This window comes from Tiliqua scincoides, chromosome 5, assembly GCF_035046505.1.
Source record: "Tiliqua scincoides isolate rTilSci1 chromosome 5, rTilSci1.hap2, whole genome shotgun sequence".
NCBI classification, from domain to species: Eukaryota; Metazoa; Chordata; class Lepidosauria; order Squamata; family Scincidae; genus Tiliqua; species Tiliqua scincoides.
In genome coordinates, this window is record NC_089825.1 from 90,948,576 (window position 1) to 90,974,460 (window position 25,885).

Here is a 25,885-nt window from a genome sequence, read left to right on the forward strand (position 1 = left end):
CTGGACTGGGATCTCTTCCCCAGCCTATGGGTAGCCCCTTCCTCCAGGGGCTGGAGTATTGGGCTCCTCTCCACTCCTGGATCTCTCTCAGCTGGGAAGGCCTCTCCTCCCTTAGAGATACCTCCTTTCTCTGCCCCTACCTAACCCCCGTTCCCAGGAGCTCTGGAATGTGCATCATCCTCCCCCTTCCACTGTCTCTTCCCTTCTTCTTATCCCTCTAGCCAGACCTCTTAGCCCTGCCCCTTCCTTTCCACACCGGGGACCCAGATCTCTCAGGATCTCCTCCTCCCTTCTCCCTGCCGGCTCCACCCTTTCTTTCCTCAAAGGTAGCTGCACCTGGGCTCTGAGAACGCCTCTGCCTTGTCCCAGAGTAGAGGGGCCTGTTTGCCGCCAAGACTTAGGAGTCTCACCCTCTTTGTCAGGTTCCTCGCTCTTCCCTGGTCTTCCAGGGGTCTGTATACCCCTTTTCTCTACTTTACACCCCTTTTCCTTCTGTTCCCCTGATGGGTTTTGCTTCTCCTGGTACCCCCTGGGGTGACAGGACATTACATAATCTTCCTTGGAGGAGAAATCCTTGAATGCTTATGGTTAACAGTGATTAACCCTCTTGTGTTCATTCCATGCAACTGGCAAAGCACTGTCTCATTTGCAGCATCCAATCCCAATCTCACAAGAGTATTTTTCTTTGTATATGTTCTTCATATCTCATCCTGCACAATAGTCCTGCTTCCTCACAACTCTGACCCTCTCCACTCCTCCCCCTCACCAATGTTTCAACTCAGGACACCCCTCCACATTCCCTCTTCCTCTCCACCCATCTGCTGCCTGAGGTGACCGCTTCTGATGGCCTCATGGATGGACCAGCTCTGATGTTCTCATATGCACAAGAGTCTCTAATGGCACAATCCCATACCTGTTTACTCCACACTAAGTCCTATTACAATGGTGGCCAAATTTGCTTAACATAGGAGCCACATACGATAAACTTCAGATGTTTCAGAGCCACAAAATGTTTGAGAGCCACCATACTTAAGAAGCATTTAAAATCTTAAATATATTTACCTACCATGAACATAAAACTTATATTTTGATCCAGTGGATTCTCAATTTATGTGTATTGGCAACCTTCAGTCTCAAAAGACTATGGTATCGCGCTCTGAAAGGTGGTTCTGGCACAGAGTCTAGTGTGGCTGAAAAGGCCAATCCAGGAGTGACAATCCCTTCCACACCGGGAGCAAGTGCAGTCTGTCCCTGGTCTGTCTCCCTGGCTATGGGCCTTCCTTCTTTGCCTCTTAGCCTCAGACTGCTGGCAAAGTGTCTCTTCAAACTGGGAAAGGCCATGCTGCACAGCCTGCCTCCAAGCGGACCGCTCAGAGGCCAGGGTTTCCCACTTGTTGAGGTCCATCCCTAAAGCCTTCAGATACCTCTTGCAGATGTCTTTGTATCGCAGCTGTGGTCTACCTGTAGGGCCCTTTCCTTGCACGAGTTCTCCATAGAGGAGATCCTTTGGGATCCGGCCATCATCCATTCTCATGACATGACCGAGCCAACGCAGGCATCTCTGTTTCAGCAGTGCATACATGCTAGGGATTCCAGCACGTTCCAGGACTGTGTTGTTAGGAACTTTGTCCTGCCAGGTGATGCCGAGAATGCACTGGAGGCAGCGCATGTGGAAAGTGTTCAGTTTCCTCTCCTGTTGTGAGCAAAGAGTCCATGACTGGCTGCAGTACAGAAGTGTACTCAGGACACAAGCTCTGTAGACCTGGATATTGGTATGTTCTGTCAGCTTCTTGTTGGACCAGACTCTCTTTGTGAGTCTGGAAAACGTGGTAGCTGCTTTACCAATGCATTTGTTTAGCTCAGTATCGAGAGAAAGAGTGTCGGAGGTCGTTGAGCCAAGGTACACAAAGTCATGGACAACCTCCAGTTCATGCACAGAGATTGTAATGCAGAGAGGTGAGTCCACATCCTGAACCATGACCTGTGTTTTCTTTAGGCTGATCGTCTCAATTTATACCCTGTAAATAATTATAAAGCTTGAAAATTTTTATTTGCCTTTTACATTAATTGTGATGCAAAAAGTATCTCTTCACAAGCCGCATATTTTCACAAGCCGCACGTTATACGATAAAGAACTCATGAGCTGCAGTTTGGCCACCCCATCCTATTATGTTCAGTGGGGCTTACTTCAGAGTAAGTGTGCATAGAATTGCAGGCTGAGATAAAATAATGCAGGAATGTTGGAGGCCACTTGGTACCACTTCACACATGTGTCTTTTAGAGAGAGACTTGTGTCATCATTTCTACATTCAGATGATCAAAATAGCTTAACTTTTATTTGGACCAACTCAGCCCAGAAAGGTGGTAACTAAGCTCTTGAGTTCATCAAACATCTTCATTAGGGTGGATTTTAGCCCATATTCAATCTCTGATATTGCCAAGTCTGGAGAACTCTCACTAGTCAGTTCAGGCAATACTCAGTTGGACTCAGGGCCATCTCCAGAACTCTCAGTATCTGAGGCTCTGTGCCAAATGTTGCCTTCCTTTACCTGGTGATGTGCCAGTTTCTGTTTCTCCTACCTGCTGGAAGAGGCAGTGTGAAGAGTGCTGAGCTAGAGTGCCTCCAACATATTAGCCCACCAGTCTCCACATTCCCTTTTGACTCCATTCCCCCTTCTTTCTTTTACAATCCAGGTAGTGAGAGTAGCAGCAGTGGAGGTAAGTGGGCTAACAGAGATTGACACCTCCAACTAACCTGCTACCTCAGTTGACCTGCCTCAGTTGACCTCATAGAAGAGTCAGCCCTGGCTCAACAGTCCAGCAGCAGAGAGCAGGTTCATATGTTGAACCTGCACAAAGGGGGACTGAGAGAGCAATCGCTGCTGCTGCTGATGAAAAACTACTCAGTGTTAGTAGCAGATCGAAATAATTGCTAGCTTTTCAGTGTAATCCTATGAATGTCTACTCATAGTCCCATTACGTTCAATGGAGCTTACTCCTAGGAATGGGTGTTTAGGATTGTAGCCTTTCTCATTGCAAAACGAGAGCAAGCATTGCCGTCCCAGTAGACTTGAGTGCAACCTAAGATATGGCTGCACCAGGCACAGCCTAGCCTCATTACACTTTCTCCATTCCATTTTAAGCATATTCTATATGGGCATTTCATCACATCTAACCATTTCTGTTTCTCCGCCTACATGCACCCACATCGATTCCAGCGGTTTTTCCATTGATCCTAATAAAGTTACACTGTCACCGCAATCCCTGCAATGAGCTGGGTCTTGGAGGAATCACATGTGTCCAGCAGATGGCACTCCAGTATACTTGAGATCCAAGAATTCATGTTTCCAAAAGGCCTTTGCAGAATCGGTCATCACTAAAGAGACAGCACCAAAGCCACCAGGAGGACCCTGGTGAATCAGAGACAGACCACATGTTTTGCATATAGATTGTGCTAGGTTTGATCTTCAGGATCTCCACGCAGAAAAATCTCAGGTAGCAGACATCTCAGACCTCACAGAGAGTCAAAACAGGCATAAATATTCAGTGTTTAACAGACAACTCAAAGTATTGGTGGGTAGCAAGCTTATAAATGTTGGAGGTATTATTTTTGGGGAATGTGTTATTGACCAAAGCACTTGAAGATGCTGGGGGGGAGGGGGGAGTTGGGTGATAGTCCCACTAGCTATTGCTATAGGGCTGGATCTATACTTACTGTATAATGCTATATAGTTGGGTCGGTGGGGGGAGAAGGAGTGTAGAATGGATTGTGCCAGGGGTGTCAAACATAAGGCCCGTGGGCCATCTCCACTCTTTATCTGGCCCGCGTGATAATTGGGCTCTGCTAGCACTACCATCAGCTGCTCTCAGCTGCTAAGCTGCAATGGAAATGAAATGGAGCTGCTGGCCTGTGTGATAAATAGGTTCTTCCATATCTTGAAATACAATCAAGATGTCCGTATTTTTCTTCTTCTGTGATTTACATCCAATGACTCCCTAGATGAGGAAAAAGAAAATACTTATTTCTGGTCATCATTTGCTCAGTGATGTCACTTCCTGCTTAATGACATCACTTCCGGCACTCAGCAAGCACCATGAAAGCTATTTGGCCTGCTATAGGAAATGAGTTTGATGTCTCTGGATTATACCACCCGAGAACTCATCTTGGAACAGAGCAGAAACTCATATTGTTGAATGGTCCTGTATGTAAAAATAATAATAATAATATACAGTATTTATATACCGCCTTTCTTGGTCTTTATTCAAGACTTTATTCAAGGCGGTTTACACAGGCAGGCTTATTAAATCCACGCAGGGATTTTTACAAATTGAAAGAAGGTTCTCTCTTTCAAGAACCACCACATTCAAGCTGTTACACTCCGATCTGGTTTAACATTCTGGCCTCCATTCTCCCACGCTCCGAGCAGATGGAACAGCTCAGCTGCAGCTTGTCAGCTGCTTCAAGGTCACACGGTGCCGGTGGCCTCGAACTGGTGACCTTGTGGATGTTAATCTTCAGGCAAATGGAGGCTCTACCAGCAAAATCAGCCCGCCCACAAGGAAGGGGGCTCAGCTAGAATATTTCTCCATAAGATGCTATTTTCCTTCCTGGTAAACATTTTGATGTGATGGCGCATTCAAAAACCGCACCTCCCACATGTAGCCTGAGGTGATAATAGCCCCACTGTACCACCTCCGAGTTTGCCACTCAGGTTTGGTCTAGAGATGCAGCCAGAATAAGGTGATTGAACCTTGAGGTGGTAAAGTGAACTTGTACCACTTTGGGCAGCAGGTGGGGGTAGTTGCGCTATTTATGAATGCCCCCATATATATTTATAAAAATATTTTTAAAATTTATTTATTTATTTATTTTAAAAACCCTCACAAATTAAAAAAAAATACTGTTAAAAACTTACATAGACAGGTGCCTATGGTGCACCTTTTGTTGGCATCCTTCAGTCTCAGAAGACTATGGTATCGCGCTCTGAATGGTGGTTCTGGAACAGAGTGCCCTCTCTAGTGCGCAAAGCCTGGGTAAAGTAGATATGGAGGATAGACTGTTTCCCATGCAGCAAATCCCCCTCTCCACATCACTGAAATGGTGCAATGGAAAGGCAGAGGCCAATACGGTTGGTTCCAGCGGCATCGTAGGATTTGCCAGAACGTGACTGTGTTCAGCCATGAACTGCCTCAGGGACTCCAGCTCCGGATTTTACCTCAAGGTTGACTCCTGAAGCCTTTTCCATAGCTGGATGTAGCCACAAGGCAGTGGAGGTTTGGGATCAGAGTTTTCCTTCTCTCCAATGAGCTGCCTTCCCAGGTTCACGAGTCCCATCTACCCGGTGGCTGTTTAGTCGCCTCTTACGACAAGTACAGCCAAACTGAGGGCTTATTCTTATCCCCAGCCCCCAAGTGCACCACTCCCCTTGTTTTCTAGGGAGGAATATGAAACATGACCTCCACCGTTCTGAAGTGGTACAACCTACCATTAGCTCAGGAGTCCATCATCTTATTGCTCCTTCCTGTGTAGACCAGGCTATCTTCTCCTAACACATTGACCAAGATATAGACACATAGGAAGGCTAGGAGAAGCCTCAAGGGAGTAGCATTCCAGCACCTGGACAGAGATGTTAGGAACTGTGGAGAAGCAACAGCTGGAGGGCAGTCACATGTGGCTAGGTCCAGACCCAGGGAGACTCAGCCACATGAGTACGCTCTCCCTCCTTCCCTCAAGCTCTCTCAGTGAATCTTAACTTCCTTGAAACTCTCTCTCTCTCTCTCTCTCTCTCTCTCTCTCTCTCTCTCTCTCTCTCTCTCTCTTTGTTCCCCTGCTCCAGAAATAAATTTAAAACAAACTCACCTCTTCTTCCCCCACTCAGAGCTAGGGAGACTCAATGACACCCCCTCCCGAGGCAACTCAATTGCTGCCTCCCCTGGTACTTTAGAGAGCCAGTCCATTCACACCAGCTCCCTGGTGTTTGCATGGCTTTGTTGGAACAGAACAGAGGCAACTCTGCCTGCTGCCTCCCTAGAGCTTGCTGATGAGGGCACCTTGCCTTTTTTTCATTGGTAGCCAGCCATAATTGCAGCCTAAGCTGCTGAGGCAGTTCTGCCTGTTGTGTCCCCAGCAGGCAGCCTGCCTGTTTTTCATGATTGCAGCTAATCAGCTGCTAGCTGCTTCCTTGTGCATTGTAATGTGTGGTGGTGTACTAGGGGGTCCAGCAGGTGCAAGTGCTCCTGGGTGGCATGGCTTTCAGGGTGGCACCCTTCAAGCACTCCACCCGGTTCCGTGCTGCTCCAAGGGCCACCAGCTGTCCCACATCCAGAGGCCTTTTCAGGGCCGGAAAGTAGCCGCGGACCTCCGCAGCCCCGTGCCCGGGGCAAAGCCCCAAGATGGTGCCCCCCCATGGGCTATCGCCGCCCCCCTGTGCAGAAATCCACCCCCCTACTCACCAGAGGCTCACGGAGCCTCACGCAACCTTCTTCCTTGTCAGGGAAACCTTTCTGAGGTTCCCCAACGCTATAAACTGTGCTTCCGGCAAACCAGAAGCACAGTTTCTGCCCCTGTTGGGAGCCTCAGAGAGGCTTCTGTGGGGTCCTAGCAGCTGGCACCTGGGGCATTTGCCCCAAGGAAGTCTATGGGAAGTACGCAACTGCCGGAGAGACTGTGCACCCTCAGAAAGCCTTCTAATGCCTCCGAAAGTTCTTAGAAAGGTACTGTGTTTTGTTTTTTTAAGTGGAGTACCTTTCTAAGGCCTTCCAGAGGCATTAGAAGACCTGAAGCCTGGAGAGGACACCTCCAGAACACCTCTGGACATGAGCAAAGACCACCTCCAGTAGTGTCTGGAGGTTTGGCAGGGCCCACTATTACTTCTAGTGGGGGGACGGCATTTCCAGGAATGAGCCAGAGCAGTATAGGAGGCCAGGACCACCACTGGTAGTGTGTGTGTGCTGCTTAACGCACTGGCTGTGCTGGAGAAGGAAGGAGAGTGTGGAAAGGCAAGTACAGTCCTTTTTTCTTTACTTGTTGGGTACTTCTGGTTTTGCCTCCCCTGACCGCACATCACTGCTGGAGGGAGAGGGCACTTCTCACCGTTGAGTTATCTGTTCAAGAATGGAGGATTCTATGGGCTGTCTCCTTAGATACCGCTTTCCAATTTTTGACTCTGTGGTCCACTTGGGACCCAGCTTTTGTTGGCATTCTCCCTAACTCCAGAGTGATTGTTACGTTTGAGATGGTTACCAAAGGAAGAAAGCTTGCAATAGGTGTCTCCATTAAATTTGCTCTTTATTGTGGACGTAGAGAGAATTCATTGAAAATACATACATTGACGTACACACACATTCACTCACGCACATGCTCACACACGCACGCACGCAAAAAACAATGTATAAAATGAAGACCGACCCAGAATGGACATCTGGAGGACTGGCACTGCAGGGTCAACACAGACGGCACTACAAATACAACCCAGACCACCACCAGAGACATGCACACCCCATCTTGCCCCGGGCACAAAGGCTTCCTGCAGCACCCACTGCTGGATTGTGGGAAGGAAGCATGGTCTCATCATCATCATGCCTTTTGGGGGAGATAGCCCAAAGAACCCCAAAGAGATTCTTTCCCAAGCCTCAGTATCCCAGAGAATGTTGGGGGTGGGGGGGAGTGAGGATAGGCCCTCTGGAAAGAAAGGTTTCAGCTCATCAAGATTTGATAGTAAAAAAATGCAAACACCACCACAGGATTGGAACATTTCAGAAAAGACTGCCGTTGGACCATCGGCCAGGGAGTCAAAGGTCGTCACCACATGTAGGAATCATCAAACCTGCCAAAAACAAACACAAAGTCATAATATCATTAAACTAGAGCAAGTATGCAGTCCGCTCCACGTCCTTGCCCCCAAACCAAGACCATCTACACAAGGGGTGTCAAACTCATTCATTTCATGTAGTGTGCCAAACAGCATTCATGGCGCCTGCTGAGGGCCAGAAGTGATGTCATTTAGCAAGAAGTGACATCATTAAGCAGATGATGGCCAGAAATAAGCACTTTGTTCTCTCAGAGAACAAACTTTGTTCTCACAAACTCATTAACTGCAAATGACAGAAGAGAAAATGTGCAAGTCTTGTTTGTAATTTCAGGATATGAGAGAGCCCGGTTATCAAGCAGGGAGAGCCCAATTATTACGGGGACTGGATAAATTGCTTCTGGGGGTCACATCCGGCCCATAGGCCTTATGTTTGACACCTCTGATCCACACACTACACTGGTGTCTCTCAAACTGTGGGTCAGGACCCACTAGGTGGGTCACGAGCCAATTTTAGGTGGGTCCCCGTTCATTTCAATATTTTATTTTTAATATTTTAGACTTGATGCTACCAATGGTATGTGACTGCATTTGGGGAAATGTTACAGACCTGTACTTTTAACAAACTACTATGTATGTTCTTTTAACAGTGATAGTAAGTGGAACTTACTCCTGGGTAAGTGTGGGTAGGATTGCAGTCTAGGGTTGTTAAAAATGTTCCTGCTTGATGATGTCACTTCTGGTCATGACATCACTTCCGGTGGGTCCTGACAAATTCTCATTCTAAAATGTGGGTCCCAGTGCTAAATGTGTGAGAACCACTTCATTACACACTGCCTCTTCCGCCACTCCCCCCCCCCCACACACACACACAGGGGGTAATTCAGCCCAAATTGTAGCCCAGAGATACAGGGTGATACAACCAAAGAAATGCAGCTTGAATAATTTGCTAGGAATATATTATCATAATGTTTGAGCCTCTGGTGTGTGATGAGCTCTAAAACTGATCAAATGCCATAAAATCAAATACATTTGAAGTTCAGTCCTGAACAACCCTTAATTTTTGCTTTCAAATAGGCTTGGGGGAAAAAATTTTAATGGGCCATAGGGTGTTTAATCATTGATCTGATTCCTTTACTGGCTCCTTAACAAAACTGTGTGGTTAACAAAATTGTACTGCTATGGTTTACTGCTAGGTTCTATTGCAATTACTCGATTGTAAATTGCATTTCTATGTTTATAACGTATGCCATCTTGTGAAAAAATGGTTAAAAGGTGGGATATAAATTGGTTAAATATTAGACATATTAATAAATATAATATTAATAAATAGATATTGTATTGTATTCCTTGGATGATTCAGTGAAAGCCTAGAGTCTAATTTGAAAAAGTGCCTCTGAGCATGTGTTGAATACTATATCTTCATTTGGGCTTCTGCGGCGAGACAGCACTGTACTTGGATAAGTGGTGTGCAGCTTCCCATTTGGACTAACTTCGAAAACATCTTTAACATGTTAGGCATGGGGAATGTCCCTCCTCATACCAGAATGTTGGTTAGAAAGGAAGTGGTCTCTGAGCATGTACAGAATGCCCATCCCTTTTAAGTCAATAATATTGGAGGTGTGTTTGGGTTGGGAAGAATAGACTTCAAGTCAGAAACATGCCACTTCTTTGAAGCACTAGGGACTCACCGTGATCTGCCATTGTGGTCACTATTGCTGCTGCTGTCTCCATAAAGAAGCTCCGACATCAAGGTATCTGGGCTGGATCGCTTGCCGTACCTTGTGGTAGAAAAGAAACAGGTCAGAGGTTCCCAAACCTTTTAGAAGCCCTAGAGGCCACTGCCTGGTTTATAAATACCAGTAGATGTGGCTATAATGGTGATTGGGCAGCATTGCTCCCCCCAGCAGTAGCTTGTATAACCCTTGATGCACATAGCCTAATCTGCCCTGTCAGTCTCATGAACCGTCAAAAATTGGGTCACAACCCACTGGTAGGTCCCAGACCCACAGCTTGAGAACCATTGGAATAAAGGAATAACAGAGCCTTCCTTGTGTCCCCTGTGTGCCCCATTACAGCAGCAGTCAACCCAGGTCTCGCCAAGACATCTTGCCCAGAATTTGACTTCAGTGTTCAGTTCTAGAATGGGTGAACAGAAAGAATTTAGAACATAGGTTTGCCCATGTTGCTATTTGTCTAAAGAGTTTTGTAGGTTTTTCCAATCTTTATATCAATAAAAGTAATACTAAACAGGAGCGCTCCAAGCATGTGCAAATTAGCTACTAGTAAAGGCAGGGCTGAATTTATGCACAAGCCAAGTAAGCTGTTTTCAGGCCACTTTATGAGGAATTTTTTGCTGCAGATAAAACATTGTGAGCACAATTCTGAGATTGCCCTGGACCAGCATAAGTCCCTTACATCATCCTGGGAGTGTTGCAAATGTGCTGTAAAGCACATCTATGCATTTTCTGGAATCAGCCAGACAAGCGCACGCAGATACACAGGCCCATGGAGGCCCAATCCAGCCTCTACACCAATGGGAAGGGGTAAGTTTGTGCTGGCCGAGTTAGGCCAGTGCAGGGGTCTGGGGGGTCATGTGGAGGGCAGGGAGGAGGCGTTTGGGGGCGGGGGAGAGTGGGCGGCTGGTGGGCCTGTGGGTAGCCAGGGGTTTAGCAGAGGTGGAGCCAGGATCCAGCACTTATGCCGGATCTTATTCCCCTTCCCAGGCAGCTCGGTGCAGCTCCGAGCTGCTTGGATCTGTGCCACCTCTTTAGGTGGCACAGATCCGAGTAGCTCCATTGGGGCTGCTGTGGCATAACCCAGGGTAGGTGGAAGTGATTTCCCTTGCCCCTGGCTGACCCGCTTTTGATCCCAACCTGTTCTGGTTGCAGGGCAGACCTGCTGGCTTGCCTGCTCCAGGGCAGGTTAGAATTGGGCTGCCTGAAAGATACTAATTGAGAAACTATAAGGACAATCAAGTATATGTTAGAGTTGACATTGTTTAGGGTTCCAGTGTGGCTTCATGCATCCCTGGTCAGGTCTTTCAGGCACAAGATGTGAATGCAAGGCAGGCCTGAGTTGCACTCTCACTTAGGTAAAAGCCCAAGTCAAGACAAGTTTGGATAAGGACTTCATGTGGAAAAGCAGCATGTGGACATCCCAGAAGGCTCCATCTGTGTTTGAGCCACCCAAGATTCTTCCTTGCCCAAGCAGAAACTGGCCAGGGGTGAGCAGCTTACCAATGGCCAGCTGCAGGCTGCTCTCTTATATTGACTCTTGGAGAAGAAGATACTGATGCCGCTGAACTCCAAGAGCCATTGCAGAACTGAAAATGTGTGGGTAGAGCCTAGAGAGCCAGGTTGTGACTGCAGAGGAAAAAGTGTCTTTTGTTGACTACTGCAGGGTCAGAGGTTCTCTTCTTTCATGGTCTAGATCTTCCAAGGGTGCTCAACCCAAGTCTAAAGCTTCCCCTTGGTTGCAGCTGGGGGGGGGGGAGAGGTTAGGGAGTTCAAGGGCAAGTGGGATGATGGCACAAGAAACCTACTTATAGAGAACAGTGCTTACTAATGGTGCCCTGGATCTGGTTTCCAGTTAGGTTTCTAGGAGATGAGACCTAGTTAATGGGCTCTTCCAGGCAGCCAACGCTAATGGGAAGGGTGTCTAATCAGGCGTTTTATGGCTAGGTTTTCTGCCTGCACTATGTAAAAAAGGCTGCCAGCCAGGTTGCACAAAAAGAAAAAAAAAATCTTGTGTTTTAAACTTCTGTAGTCCCTTTTCCCTTTTTCTTTGGAGCCCTGCCCCCAAAAAACAGTAGATCACCCACTCTGCACCCACATGCAACAGTCAAAAGTTCGTATGGGGTATGTATGTGAGCCTAATTTCATTTCACCTGACACCAAAGCAAGGGATGCACATGGGCATAAACTGAAATCAGTATGCAAATGTTTACAGTAGGCACATAGAAATCCTCAGGGACTACCACCACCACCCAAAAACTCACATGCATATGCTTATGCGCACACACATACGCACCTCTGCCTTGTCACTAGGTTAATGTAATGCCGAAGAGCTGAGAAGTATTTGGCCATTTCTTCAGGGGAAGCATCTTCTCCAGGACTCTCTGGCTTGGGAGGATAGGCATCCACTAAGGTTCCCAAACAGAATAAGATGCACAGAGTCACTGCGATCACCAGGGGCCAGGGCTTCAGAGAGGCAACCATCTGGGAGGTGAGAGACACAGAAGTGTGTACAAAGCTGGCCAGCATTGCAAAGGCACTACATTCTTGGAAAGAATGCTTCCAGCCCAGTTCTGGAAAAACTCATATTATTCTTATCATCATCATCTCATCATCATCATCATCAACTTTATTTATATCCTGCCTTTCTCCCCACAGGGACCCAAGGCGGCTTACAACAATGGTTAAAACATAGATTTTGTCATTTTATCTCATGATGTGTGATACAGTTCAACACGGCAAAGTCTGGGAGTTGTATTGGCCTTATCTCAATTGTCCAAGAATGAATGTTTCTCAAACCATTTCCTAAAAGCATCCTGCCCAGATGAATGAAGAACCCCAGGTCCAAACCCCACTCAGCCACATGGGGCCTTATGTGGACACTGGCTTCCTGGGTTCTGGGGCAAACCTTTCCCATAGGGCATCCCCATGGAGAACAAGAAAATTCACGCTGAGAGGGGGAATGCACCCTGTCGGACGTGATCCTTCACATTAGGCCATCCTTCAAACGGCCTTGAAGGATTAAGGAAGGCAAGATCTTGCTGACTCGGCATGTGGCCATCTACACATTCAGAAATGTAATCAATGATTCTGTGAGTCGGATTTCAGGGAAACCCAAATCCCCTTTCGAGGCTGTTGCTTCTGCCAGCTGATGGATTGCCCTGTTTAACCTTTGCTAGAGTGTTTTCTCTTCTGCTTATCCCGTGCTTGATTTCAACCTATTTGTATTGATGTCCAGTGAGTCATAGCCTCATAGTTGATGTTACATGTAATCCTTAACCCTACAAATGTGCAGCAGTAACAAAGACAATGGGGCTGGTCATAGGTTACTGACAGAACACTGACAGATTCAGGGCCCAATCCTATCCAGTTTCCCAGTGCTGGTGCAGTTGTGCCAGTGGGGTGTGCGCTGCATCCTATGGTGGAGGGGCAGTCACTTGGAACTCCTCAAGGTATAGGAACATGTGCTCCCTTACCATGGGGCTGCACTGTGGCTACACTGAAGTTGGAAAGTTGAATAGGATTGGGCTGTCGGTTCTTGGTATCTGTAGGTAGGGCTGTCTGAGAACCACTGCCACTCATGTAGGTAAGACTGAGCCGGATAGACCATTGATCTGAGGGACTCCGTACATAGCAGCTTCAACTCAGTGCCCCCCCCCCCAAGTGTGCTTAGTGAACCTTTCTCTGACATGATAACAGCGGTTCCATGTGTTTAAACATTGAATTGCTCCAGTTCCATAGAAAAATGGGGAGGGGATCCAATGTTGAAAGCAAAGGGGGTGCATGGTTGAGATGAACTGAGCTGAACCATTCCCCCTCTCCCTGCAGCTCCTCTTCCCAAGAGCTTCTTCTGTCTCCAGGACAGTCACTTCCAGTATCTGAGCCCAGGTAGGAGGAAAGTACCTGAGGAAAGCGGCTGTGGGGAGGTGACCTACCACTAATGCCTCTAAAGCCAAATGCCCCCAGTCTCTTCTTTCCACCTGATTACACACAGACCTGCCCCCAATCCAATGGAACTGCTGCCATCATATTTAGTTAGGCCTCTATGAGCAATCACAGGCAGTGCACACTTTTCAGAAATTCAGCTTTGTTTCTGCCCTCTACTTATTCCTACTGTCTGCAACATTGTCACCCTCCCAAAAAAGCATAGCAAAACCAAAGGACTCATTATTTAATACTGGCTTCCTGCAAGACTGTTCAGGTACTCACTGTGAGGAAGAGGTAGGATCAAGTCCAAAGCTGGATACAACAGGATGGTGGGATGCAACCAGCCTTCTGTGATCTTCCACTTGTCTCTTGCTGAAGCCTCTGTCACTAGCTCTCTCAACCAAGGGTTTATATCCTTGGTAGATGAGTAGATTAAGGAGGGGGGAGGCTCCTCCCCCTCCCCTCCTGGCTTTCTCCCCACTCATTCATTCACTCACCCACCCATCCCTTGTTGATCAATGTAATTCCGTATCAGCCACCTTGATTACCTCTCCAAGGAAACTGGGGATGGGGGGAAGCAGGAGGGTGTACAAGCTGAACCCTGGGGGGAAATTAGCAGGTACATGAGCTCAGCTCCTGATCTCAGCTCTTTGCAGGCTGAAACAATTGGAACTTTTGATGGCTGTTGACAGGAGGGGAGAGGATGGAGATTAAGGCATTCCTAAGGTGAAGGTGGTTGAATTCATGCACTGTGAAAGTAAAACTACCTTGCCCACTACTTTGCTGAGTTAAAAGGCACCTTTTAAAAATCTCCTGTTTAGCAGAAGGAAGTGCAACTGTTCCCATTCATCCCAGCATAGTATCTTTTCCACTGGATCTTGCTGTTGTGTGTCTCCCTCATTACATTATTAGCCCCTTCGGGACCGAGAATCATTCTCCCCCCATTTATATTGTTACATATACTGTTTATATAAAGTTTTTTCATTACAAAGCAGCACATCAATATTCTTGATGTTCATAATGAATAATATGAGAAATGAGGATTGTCCACAGCAGTGTTTCTCAAACTGTGGGCCGGGACCCACTAGGTGGGTCATGGGTCAATTTCAGATGGGTCCCCATTCATTTCAATATTTTATTTTTAATCTATTAGACTTGATGCTACCATGGGATGTGACTGCATTTGGGGAAATATTACAGACCTGTACTTTTAACAAGCTACTATGTACATTCTTTTAACAATGATAACCAATGGGACTTACTCCTGGGTAAGTGCAGGTAAGATTGCAGCCTAGGATTGTTAAAAATTCTCCTGCTTGATGATGTCACTTCTGGTCATGGCATCACTTCCGGTGGGTCCTGGCAGATTCTTATTCTAAAAAGTAGGTCCCGGTGCTAAATGTGTGAGAACCACTGGTCCACAGATACTGATCTGCTGAAATTTTTAGATGAAGAAAAAGAAGGGCAGTCAGCAGCAGCAAAAGTCACCTGCCAATCTCGCAGCTGGTTGACATTGCAGCAGGTCACAAACATGAACTGCTTGTTGCAAATAAAAAAATGGTTGGCAACCTTCAGTCTTGAAAGACTCTGGTATAAGCCTACAGCACCCAGTATTCCCAGGCGGTCTCCCATCCAAGTACTAACCAGGCCTGACCCTGCTTAGCTTCCTAGACAAAATGGGCTTCTCAGTAAAGTACTCCAGTTCTAAGAAAGATGAGAGAAAGGACACAATTGCAAGACTTTCTGTGCATTTTACCAAAACTCCGCAGTCCACTAATAACTGAAACTAGGCGCAAAAGAGTGGTCTGGGGCAGTGAGGGGGAGACACAGAATAAAGAAGGGTACCTCTGAATCCATGTTCAGCACAGGAATTTGTTCTCAGTACCAGATCTGACCTTGCAGTCCTATCACCAAGAAATTCATCCTGGTCTCTGCCCTATCCCATGCAACTTCATTCATTTCAGCAGCCTAATTTAGGGACAGCCTTTACCTTGTTGCTACGGGGGGGGGGTCCCCTTTTTAATCCATTTTTGCCCATCTCACAGGTGTACACATTTGATCCCTGTTGCATATATGCAACGTTGAGCAGATATGGCTTAAGTCAGGGTTAGGGACTGGAAAGCTTGGGCTTATAGCAAAACAGCTTATAGAAGAGAGCTTTCCTCCATAAGAAATGATGCAATTTGGAGTTAATGGGGTCCCCGCTTACATCCTTGCCATTCATTGGACGCAAAGAGGAGAAATGGTGTCCCTTGCAACAGTTCACAAACTGTGGGTCTGGGACCAATCAGTGGGTCGTGACCCAATTTTTCTCTGGTCACAAAACTGACAGGGCAGATTAGACAATGTGCATCTAGGGTTAAGCTACTTGCGGGGGGATGGGGACTGCTGCCCACTCACCTTTATAGCTACATCCCTTGGCATTTAAAAATCAGGCAGCAGTCTCCAGGGCCTCTAAAAAGTTTGGGAACCACTGGAATAAGGGAAGGCGAGGCAAGGCAGAAAGTGGCATGCAGTCTTGAACGTGTACAAACCAGCATGTCCTCTATAGGAGCTGTCCAGCCAAGGGACAAGTTGAGAACTTCGTGTCAGGCAGCAAATTGGAGGGGACGGCAAGTTCATGGAGAAGGCCCTGAGCCAATCCACGACCTCCCCCAGCCTGCCACCACCATGGACTGCAGACCAGCCCCATTCTCTTCTCACACTGTAGCTCTCCTTAGCCATCTCCCACCACCAACGCAGCCATCTCCTCTTCCAATGGTCAGTGGGTGGAATGTTAGGAGCTCTTCATGGCCAGTAGAAAAAGAGGTCATGTAGGAGAGTGGCAAATAGGAGGATGACTGCCAAGGTAGGGATGGGGCGGGGGGCTTCTCTTTCTCCCTCATCATCCAGCTCCAGCACCACCACCATTGCCACCACTTCGTCTGAAGGCCCCAGAAGGAATGCTGGGCTCCCGGCATTCCCTTCACTGGTTATCAGAGGAGGAGGCAGCAGTGGCAGTCCTGTTCACTGAGAGGAGGATGAGGCGGGCTTATCTGTCTCCCTTGGTTACCAGTGCCATCACCTCCTCCTCCAATGGCTTCTCCTCCTCCATTTCCATTCTGTCTAGCTAATGGTTCCCCAGTTCCTCTCTGTGCCCCAAGTTCCCCCACACAAAGTCATATGCATCATACTCATATACTTTCTCAGGGTGAGGTATGCAGCTGTATATGTCAGCAGGTAGCCAGCCGGCCCCCTCCCACTCCTCTTAATTAGAAGGGTGGGTGATTTGTAAATTAATCATGGCTTTGCTGTCCAGTCTCCCATTAAAACTCTGATTGCATCAGAGAAGTTTCCAACCTGATCAATAGTAATCCAAACCCCCACTTTATAGACTGATTAGTTGCTCTTTTGTGGTTTCATTTCATTAACATGGCAACGTTCCCCACACATATTTCAGGTATTTAATGCTGTGTGTCCTTAGGGCCAGGCATCATGTAATCCTGGAGTATTGTGGCAGTTTGGCTTGAGTAGGAGCCAAGGTTGAGAACTAATTGATTGATCAATGCCCTCCTCTTCCTCCTCCTGATTCCTCTGCAAGATCCATGCTAGCCTCAAAGATCTGTTGTGAGGATGAATTGGGGCAGTGGGAGGGGTAACTATTTACACTGCTGTAAGCTCTGTCACAGAAAGGTGGGATAGAAATGTAGGATCAGTGACATCGCTAGGGGGTGCACTGGGTGACACCACTACTGGCTAAAAAAATTTAAATCATGGTATTTCAAATAATATGATCATGTCATATATCATTCAATGCATAAATTTATGTAGAAAGCCATACAACAAACCGCATTGAAATATCTCTAGTTTATCAAAAGTTATAGCCAAAAAGCCAGCAGGGGCGGGCTATGGTACATCACCACACCCACTGCCCAGGGCATTGCCCCACCCACTGCTTGGGAGGAGGTCCATCATGGGGGTGATGCACTGGCCCCATTTCTGCACCAGGGGACAGAAATCCTAGTGACGCCACTGTGTAGAAAAGAAGTAACGGATCTTTAGCCAAAAGGACAAGTTCTCATAGCAAGTGCTGGATAAGAGCCCAATACTGAGCTCCATGCGCCTAATGGCGCATTAGCGCAGCTGCGTGACAGGGAGGTGGGAGAGGGCAGGGGGAGGTGTGCCGCAGGGAGGGAGGGAGGGAATCCAAAACCTCTGCGTCAGGCTCACCGCCTGACACAGAGGCTTTTACCTCACCTCCGACCTTTTGATCAGAGGTGAATCGAGTGGCCCCATTGCGGGGCTACTCCCTTTACCCGGAGGAAGGGGACAAAAGTCCCCTTCTCCCAAGGTGTGCCCACGGCTGCCATGGGTGCGTAGGATGTGGCGGCAGCCATTTTCGGTGCCACTGCAGCCATGCGCCCCAAGCAGCTCAGAACATAAGAACATAAGAACAGCCCCACTGGAGCAGGCCATAGGCCCATCTAGTCCAGCTTCCTGTATCTCACAGTGCCCCACCAAATGCCCCAGGGAGCACACCAGATAACAAGAGACCTCATCCTGGTGCCCTCCCTTGCATCTGGCATTCTTACATAGCCCATTTCAAAAATCAGGAGGTTGCGTATACACATCATGGCTTGTACCCCGTAATGGATTTTTCCTCCAGAAACTTGTCTAATCCCCTTTTAAAGGCGTCCAGGCCAGATGCCATGCTCTAAGGCTACAATAAGCGAAACGAATGTAGCACACAGGAAGACTTTGGCAGTGTGTGATCATAAGGAAGGGGCACCCAGGGACAAATCCTTGGTGTGAGAATCCTTGGTGTTGCTATTTTCGTTGGTCAGATGTTGGAGGGTGTGCCCCTCCACCTGGTTGCCATTTAAGAGCAGTGACATGTGGTGAGGTCCAACATTGGAGAGGCACTGCATACAGAGCTTGGTGACCCGGAAGTATGGTTGTGGCACGATGACATCGATCGGGATCACCGAGCTTCCGCATTATTTTTACGCAGTGCATGTGCAATCGCAATGGAGGCTGAGTTCTCGCTGCCACAGCTCTAGTCTCTATACAGGAACTGACAAGAGCTGTGGCAGGTGAGAGCTCAGTCTGCCCTATAGTTGTGCAATTTCTCAGTCATTTGCAGTGCATGCGCAATGTGGTTCCCTGTTGATTGTGCACACGCTCCACTCAGTTTCCGAGGCATTGCGCAATCACAGGAGCCTGAGCTCTTGTTTGCTACAGCTCTAGTCTGCGGCAGTGAAAGTTCAGCGCCCCCTGTGATCGCATGAGCCTTCAAAAAGTGGTGGAGCACGCACACAATCACAGGGGAGGATTAGAATATTTTCCTTGTATGATAGGTGAGGCGTTGCCTTCCCTAATTGCACAACCCTGCTCAAGAGACACAAATTGAATCAACTTCCTGGACTTTAAAACTATTGCTTTGCGGTCTACTGACAAACTAGGCAGGTTTATACAGTAGTTCCGTTACGGAGCATAAGTTTCCCATATAGATCGTCCCAGGCGATGTTCCCTGTAATTCCCTCCAGGACTGCACAGAGGTGTACAGTGGCTGCACAGGGACAACTCTGGAGTGATATCATCATCACCGAGCTTCAGAGCCCTGACAGAGAAGCTGCGCAGGACTTCCGTTTCAGGGAATGCTGGTCCCATGTTCAATCTCCAGGTAGGGTGAAGAAAAATGTCTGCCTGGAACTCTGGAACACCTCTGGTACTGAGCAAGACAGTCTGACTCAGCACCTTTCTTTGAGAACAGCCGTTTGTCTGATTGGAGATATTCTTTGACACCTACCATATGTCAGCTTATTACCTCCCCTTAAATGTTCTTTTCTGAAGGCAAAATGTACCCAGTTCCTTCAGCCTGTCCTCACGGGATTTGCGGTCAGTTCAGGTCTCATTCTGCCAACATAGTTACGGCAGCCAGGGCATGATTCAAAGCTGGCCACATGTGCACATGGCCCTTGAGGGGAGGGTCGGCCTTCAGGTTATCACACACACCCTGTTCATCTTTCATTTCCCCTGCTGTCGTTTTAAGTCGACATCATCCGATATTAATCTGCCTCTTATGAAGCCCCCAGGGTTCTTTTCGGAAGGCAGAGACGGTCCAAGCCACGCTGATGGATTGAAAGCCAGCCTTATAGGCAAGATGTGTGATCTGAGGAGACACGGAGGCCCGTCTGACAAATCCTATCACGGAGATCACTTACTCCTCCAAACAGCCCTGACAAATCCATTTCCAGCCATCCCCACCAAAAGAAATAAAATGCGTGCTTAGTTGTCGACCTAACCCACTGCTGAACTTGCCCCATCTGGTTGAATGGCTCTAACACTGCTAGAATCCCAAAGGTTAACATCCCCCAAAATTGAGATGATGAATGGGATAAGGCAATGAATGTGCGTCAGGCTAGACAGAACTTTGTACAAACATGCTGTCAAGCCATCTAGAACTTATTGTACAGGTTGAGTATCTCTCATCCAGCCTGCTTGGGGACGGAATGGTGTCTGGATATTGGATTTGTCTGGATTTCAGAAAATTGCCTAAATATGAGAAATGCTCTTTTCACTGCACTTTTCACTGTTACCCATACAGGTATCTGTCTGCTGGCCTCTTTTACATTTTTCAAACAATGTTTGTATAGGTACACACCACAGAGCAGAGAACTTACAGCCCGTACCTGCACTATACCATGAATGCTGCCTTGGGCCCCTTGGATAAAGGGTGAAATAAAAATATAATAAAATACACTTTCTTCCCAGAGTGTTTTCTCTTCCCCCCCCCACCCCCCACCCAGGGGGAGAATAACAAACACAGCAGGAGCTGATTGCCCTGTCTCGCTGTGACAATGGAGGTACCCATTTTGTTCCTGCAGCAAACTTTACTTAGATCTCAGCCTGCATGGTGCTAGTTTTAAAAGGGTCAAACTAAACACAACATTCTATTTCTTTGTATGTTTCACTCTGTGAAGTTGCTATTTATTAATTTTTTTAAATTTATTTATTTAAAGAGCAGCCACTAGAAAGCTGGAACCACCCTTAGACCATGCTGTGGGTGAATTCCACCACCAATGGTGAATTCGCCCTGCCATTGGTTCCAGTAGCAACCTCACCACAAGGACAAACAGCAGCGTTGGGAGGGGGGATTTTCACAGGGACAAAGTTGTAGAAGAAAAGAGTTAACCCCCCTCCCCTGGCATCACCATCCTGAGCTGGATTGTCCCCTCTCTGCCACTGTTTTTCTTTTTTAAAAGAGCACAGGAAACACAAAGATATGACCAAGTTCCGATGCAGTTGACCCAAAGAGGAAGAGTCCTCATGCTTGGTGTCCACAGAGCTGCTTCTTCAGCCGTACCCTGTCTTTGATCAACTTGGAAAGCAGAATGGTGTGCAAAGTGACCCTCCTCTCACCCAAGAGAACCTAATGTGCTCAGTGAGGGATGGCCTATGTGCCTACAGCCACAGGCAGTGGAGTCATGCATGAGTTTATGGGTTTTTGGAGTCACAGAAAGATGTGGCTGCACACTAATTCCCACACACTCACTGCTTGCTCACTCACTCACTCACTCACTCACTCACTCACTCACTCACTCACTCACTTACACACACACACACACATACACATACACACACACAACAAACAATGGACAATTGCCCAGTTTCTCACAAATATTCCCCTTCTTTTCACACTGCCCCACTGAACATGGGCACAGGAATTTCCACACCCGTTCAACACAAAGATCTATCCAGTCTTGTCCCTCTCACCAAAACACACTAATACCCAGAGGGGGGGTTTGCGATGGATGTGAGGACCACATGGTGACTTGCCTGCCTGGTGTGAAGGTTGCGGACATCACTTCTCATCTAGACAGGCTGGTAGATAGTGCTGGGGAGAAGATAGCGATTGTGGTGCATGTCGGCACCAATGACATGGGCAAGTGTAGCCGGGAGGTCCTGGAGGCCAAATTTAGGCTATTGGGTAGGAAGTTGAAAGCCAGGACCCCAAAGGTAGCATTCTCAGAAGTGCTACCTGTTCCACGTGCAGGGCCCGCTAGGCAGACAGAGATCAGGGGTCTCAATGCGTGGATGAGATGGTGGTGTAGGGAGGAGGGGTTTAGATTTGTTAGGCACTGGGGAACATTTTGGGACAAGTAGGGCCTGGACAAGAGGGGCGGGCTTCACTTGAACCAGAATGGAATCAGACTGTTGGCGCATAACATTAAAAAGGTGGCAGAGCAGCTTTTAAACTGACCCCTGAGGAAAAGCCGACAGGAGCCAAAGGGCATCCGGTTCAGGACTCCTTACCCCTATGGGACTAGGACGGGGAGGTTAGAGAACAACAAGATAAAGACAGAGTAGGAGAAGAAATTGGGAATGGTAGCATGATGGGATGTGATAGACGGTTTGGCACAATGAGAGGTGGCAAGGATAGCTAATAAGCAGCCCATCCTGGGGCATCCCATGTTTAAATGCTTTTATGCAAATGCCCGAAGTCTCCGAGTGAAGATGGGAGAACTGGAATGTTTGGTGACTAGAGAAGACTTTGATATAGTGGGCATAATGGAAACCTGGTGGAATGCCGAGAATCAGTAGGATACTGCAATCCCAGGCTATAAACTCTACAAGAGGGACAGGGAGGGGCGTGTTGGAGGTGGGGTGTCCATTTAGGTTAAGGAAGGGATAGAGTGCAGCAAAGTAGAGATTGAAGTAAGTTCTGACTCCACAATAGAATCTCTGTGGGTTAAATTACCAGGCCTGAGAAGCGATGTAATACTGGAGGCGTACTATCATCCTCCAGACCAGAAACTGGAAGGGGGCCTTGAAATGATGATACAGTTCAGGGAGGTGTCAAGGAGGGATAGGGGGGATAGGGTTGTAATCATGGAGGACTTCAATTATCCTCACATCGACTGGGTCAATTTGTGTTCTGGTCACGAAAAGGAGACCAGATTTCTTGACATGTTAAATGACTGTGCCTTAGAGCAGCTAGTCATGGAGCCCACCAGAGGACAGATGACTCTTTATTGGCATAGGACCTTAATATTGTGCAGTAAGGACCTGGTTAGAGATCATTCTGAGCCATTGTGACAGTGCATGCGGACCTTGACAGGCAAGTCGATCAGCAAATCAAAACTCTTGACTTCGGACAAGCAATCTGTCCCACAAACTCTTGAGCTGTTAAAGGAGTCTGAAAGGGAAGGTAAGAGGGAGGTTGAAAGGGAAGGTAAAAAGAGTCCAATCTCTCCAGAGTGCATGGAGGCTGCTTAAAACAATAGTAACAGAGGCCCAGCGGAAGTGTATACCGCAAAGGAAGAAGGGCTTGACTAAGTCCAGGAGGGTGTCCACATGGCTAACGAGCCAAGTTAGAGAGGTAGTAAAGGGCATGGAAGCTTCCTTCCTTCCATAAATGGAATTCTTGCCCTAATGAGGAGAATAAAAAGGAACATAAACTGTGGCAAAAGAAATGTAAGAAGGTGATACAGGAGGCCAAGAGAGACTATGAGGAACACATGGCCAGCAACATTAAGGGGAATAATAAAAGCTTCTTCAAATATGTTAGAAGCAGGAAACCCACCAGAGACGCAGTTGGCCTTCTCGATGGTGAGGGAGGGAAAGGGGAAATAAAAGGAGACTTAGAGATGGCAGAGAAATTAAATGAGTGCATCTGTCTTTATGACAGAAGACCTCCGGCAGATACTGCTGCCTGAACAGCCCCTCCTGACTAAGGAATTAAGTCAGATAGAGGTTAAAAGAGATGTTTCAGACCTAATTGATAAATTAGCCCTGATGGCATCCACCCAAGAGTTATTAAGGAATTGAAGAATGAAGTTGCTGATCTCTTGACTAAAATATGCAACTTGTCCCTCAAAACGGCCACAGTGCCAGAGGACTGGAGGATAGCAAATGTTACTCCAATTTTTAAAAAGGGAAGGAGAAGGGACCTGGGAAACTATAGGTCGGTCAGCCTAACATCTATTCCAGGTAAGATGGTGGAATGCCTCATCAAAGATAGAATCTCAAAACACATAGATGAACAAGCCTTGCTGAGGGAAAATCAGCATGGCTTCTATAAGGGTAAGTCTTGCCTCACAAACCTTATAGAATTATTTGAAAAGGTCAACAGGCATGTGGATGCGGGAGAACCTATGGACATTATATATCTGGACTTTCAGAAGGCGTTCAACACGGTCCCTCACCAAAGGCTTCTGAGAAAACTCCACAGTCAGGTAATTAGAGGGCAGGTCCTCTCATGGATTGGGAACTGGTTGAACACCAGGAAACAGAGAGTGGGTGTCAATGGACAATCTTCACAATGGAGACAGGTGAAAAGCGGTGTGCCCCAAGGATCTGTCCTGGGACCGGTGCTTTTCAACCTCTTCATAAATGACCTGGAGACAGGGTTGAGCAGCGAGGTGACTAAGTCTGCAGACAACACCAAGCTTTTATGAGTGGTGAAGACCAGAAGTGATTGTGAGGAGCTCTAGAAGGATCTCTCCAAACTGGCAGAATGGACAGCAAAAAGGCAGATGCACTTCAATGTAAGTATGTGTAAAGTCATGCACATTGGGAAAAAAAATCAGAACTTCACATATAGGCTAATGAGTTCTGAGCTGTCTGTGTCAGATCAGGAGAAGGATCTTGGGCTGGTAGTGGACAGCTCCATGAAAGTGTTGACCCAATGTGCAGCGGCAGTAAAGAAGTCCAATTCTATGCTTGGGATCGTTAGAAACGGTATTGAGAACAAACGGCTAATATTATAATGCCGTACAAATCGATGGTAAGGCCACACTTGGAATATTGGGTCCAGTTCTGGTTGCCACATCTCAAAAAGGACATAGTGGAAATGGAAAAGGTGCAAAAGAGAGTGACTAAGATTATTACTGGGCTGGGGCACCTTCCTTATGAGGAAAGGCTATGGTGTTTGGGCCTCTTCAGCCTAGAAAAGAGGCACCTGAGGGGGGACATGATTGAGACATACAGAATTATGCATGGGATGGACAGAGTAGATAGAGAGCTGCTCTTTACGCTCTCACACAACACCAGAACCAGGGACATCCACTAAAATTGAGTGTTGGGAGAGCTAGGACAGACAAAAGAAAATATTTCTTTACTCAGTGTGTAGTTGGTCTGTGGAACTCCTTGCCGCAGCATGTGATGATGGCATCTGGCCTAGATGCCTTTAAAAGTGGACAAGTTTCTGGAGGAAAAATCCATTACGGGTCACAAGCCACAGTGGGTATGTGCAACCTCCTGGTTTTAGAAATGGGCTACATCAGAATGCCAGATGCAAGGGAGGGCACCAGGATGAGGTCTCTTGTTATCTGGTGTGCTCCCTGAGGCATTTGGTGGGCCACTGTGAGATACAGGAAGCTGGACTAGATGGGCCTATGGCCTGATCCAGCAGGGCTGTTCTTATGTTCTTATGATTGTGCCCTCAGTTGTTTCTCACTGTTTAGAAACTCCAGTTGTGTGTGTGTGGGGGGGGGGGGCTGCTGGTGTCTTCCTATTGTGTATATCCACACTCCTCCTCCACATCTCAAATAAGCCAGGCTCTTTTAATGTACCTCTCATGCTCTGAACCTGAAAGTACATCAGGGTTGAAGTGAGCAAAGAGATGATTTGCACAGGACAAGGGGGTCTTGCACAGATGCTTTGCACAGGTCTCAATTTTGGTTGAGTGTAGGGGAAAGCAGATCACGAAGAGGTCTGTAGGGGTTTGAGGCAGGCATGCCCCAGCGAGAGGCCTCAGACTTGCTTCAGGGGGAGGAGGTTAAGGCACCCTGGTCTGGCTGGTTTGCCCTGGTCCTGGGCAGGAGCTATTGACTGCACAGCCTCCTGCCTCATCTCTTTTTCTGCTCTGCCTGTCATCACAAGCCTCCTGCCTCTTATGGGGCTTTCTGCTGCCCCTCCCCTTCCTGCCTGAGGGGTTGAAAAGAAGAACCTGTGGGTCCTTAGGCACTCCTGGCCCTGCCCCTGGTATCCACTGACCCAGGATGGGGCCCTGGCTGCTGGTCTCTGCCTTCTGGGACCCCTACCCTGGTCCGGGGTCAGTCGGGGTCCATGGGGAGCAGGGGAACCTCGACAGGGCAAAAGAGCAGGCTGTGATGATGATTCCCCCGTAACCATAATGAGGCACAAACTTGAAATTGCTGGGGACGTTTGCAGAGGAGCACCGGCTAAGTTGCCCGGTGATGGAAACTTGTCCCCTAGTCGGGCAAGATAGAGAGTATGAGAAATCTGGGAGCATTTAGGGTTTGGAGCAGCGATTTTCAACTGGCATGCCATGGCACATTGGTGTGCTGTGAAAGGTCCACAGGTGTGCCATGGGAAAATGCTTCTGGGTTCTGTGGCTCTGTTTTTAGGGCAACTGTCTATAGTATGAATTGTCTGTCCCTCTTCCTTCACCGGCTCTGCAGAGGAAGG

General features: G+C 47.6%; 1 protein-coding gene across 1 annotated transcript; it reads right to left on the bottom strand.

The window, feature by feature from the left end:
- Positions 1-7,801: 7,801 nt before the first annotated feature.
- LOC136652113 (goannatyrotoxin-Vere1-like) lies at positions 7,802-12,028 on the bottom strand. The gene is made up of 3 exons (XM_066628991.1): positions 11,841-12,028; positions 9,500-9,589; positions 7,802-7,826 (listed from the first exon to the last, which is right to left on the bottom strand). Exons 1-3 carry the CDS (start codon positions 12,026-12,028, stop codon positions 7,802-7,804), a joined length of 303 nt encoding a protein of 100 aa, XP_066485088.1.
- Between the last annotated feature and the right edge of the window lie 13,857 nt (positions 12,029-25,885).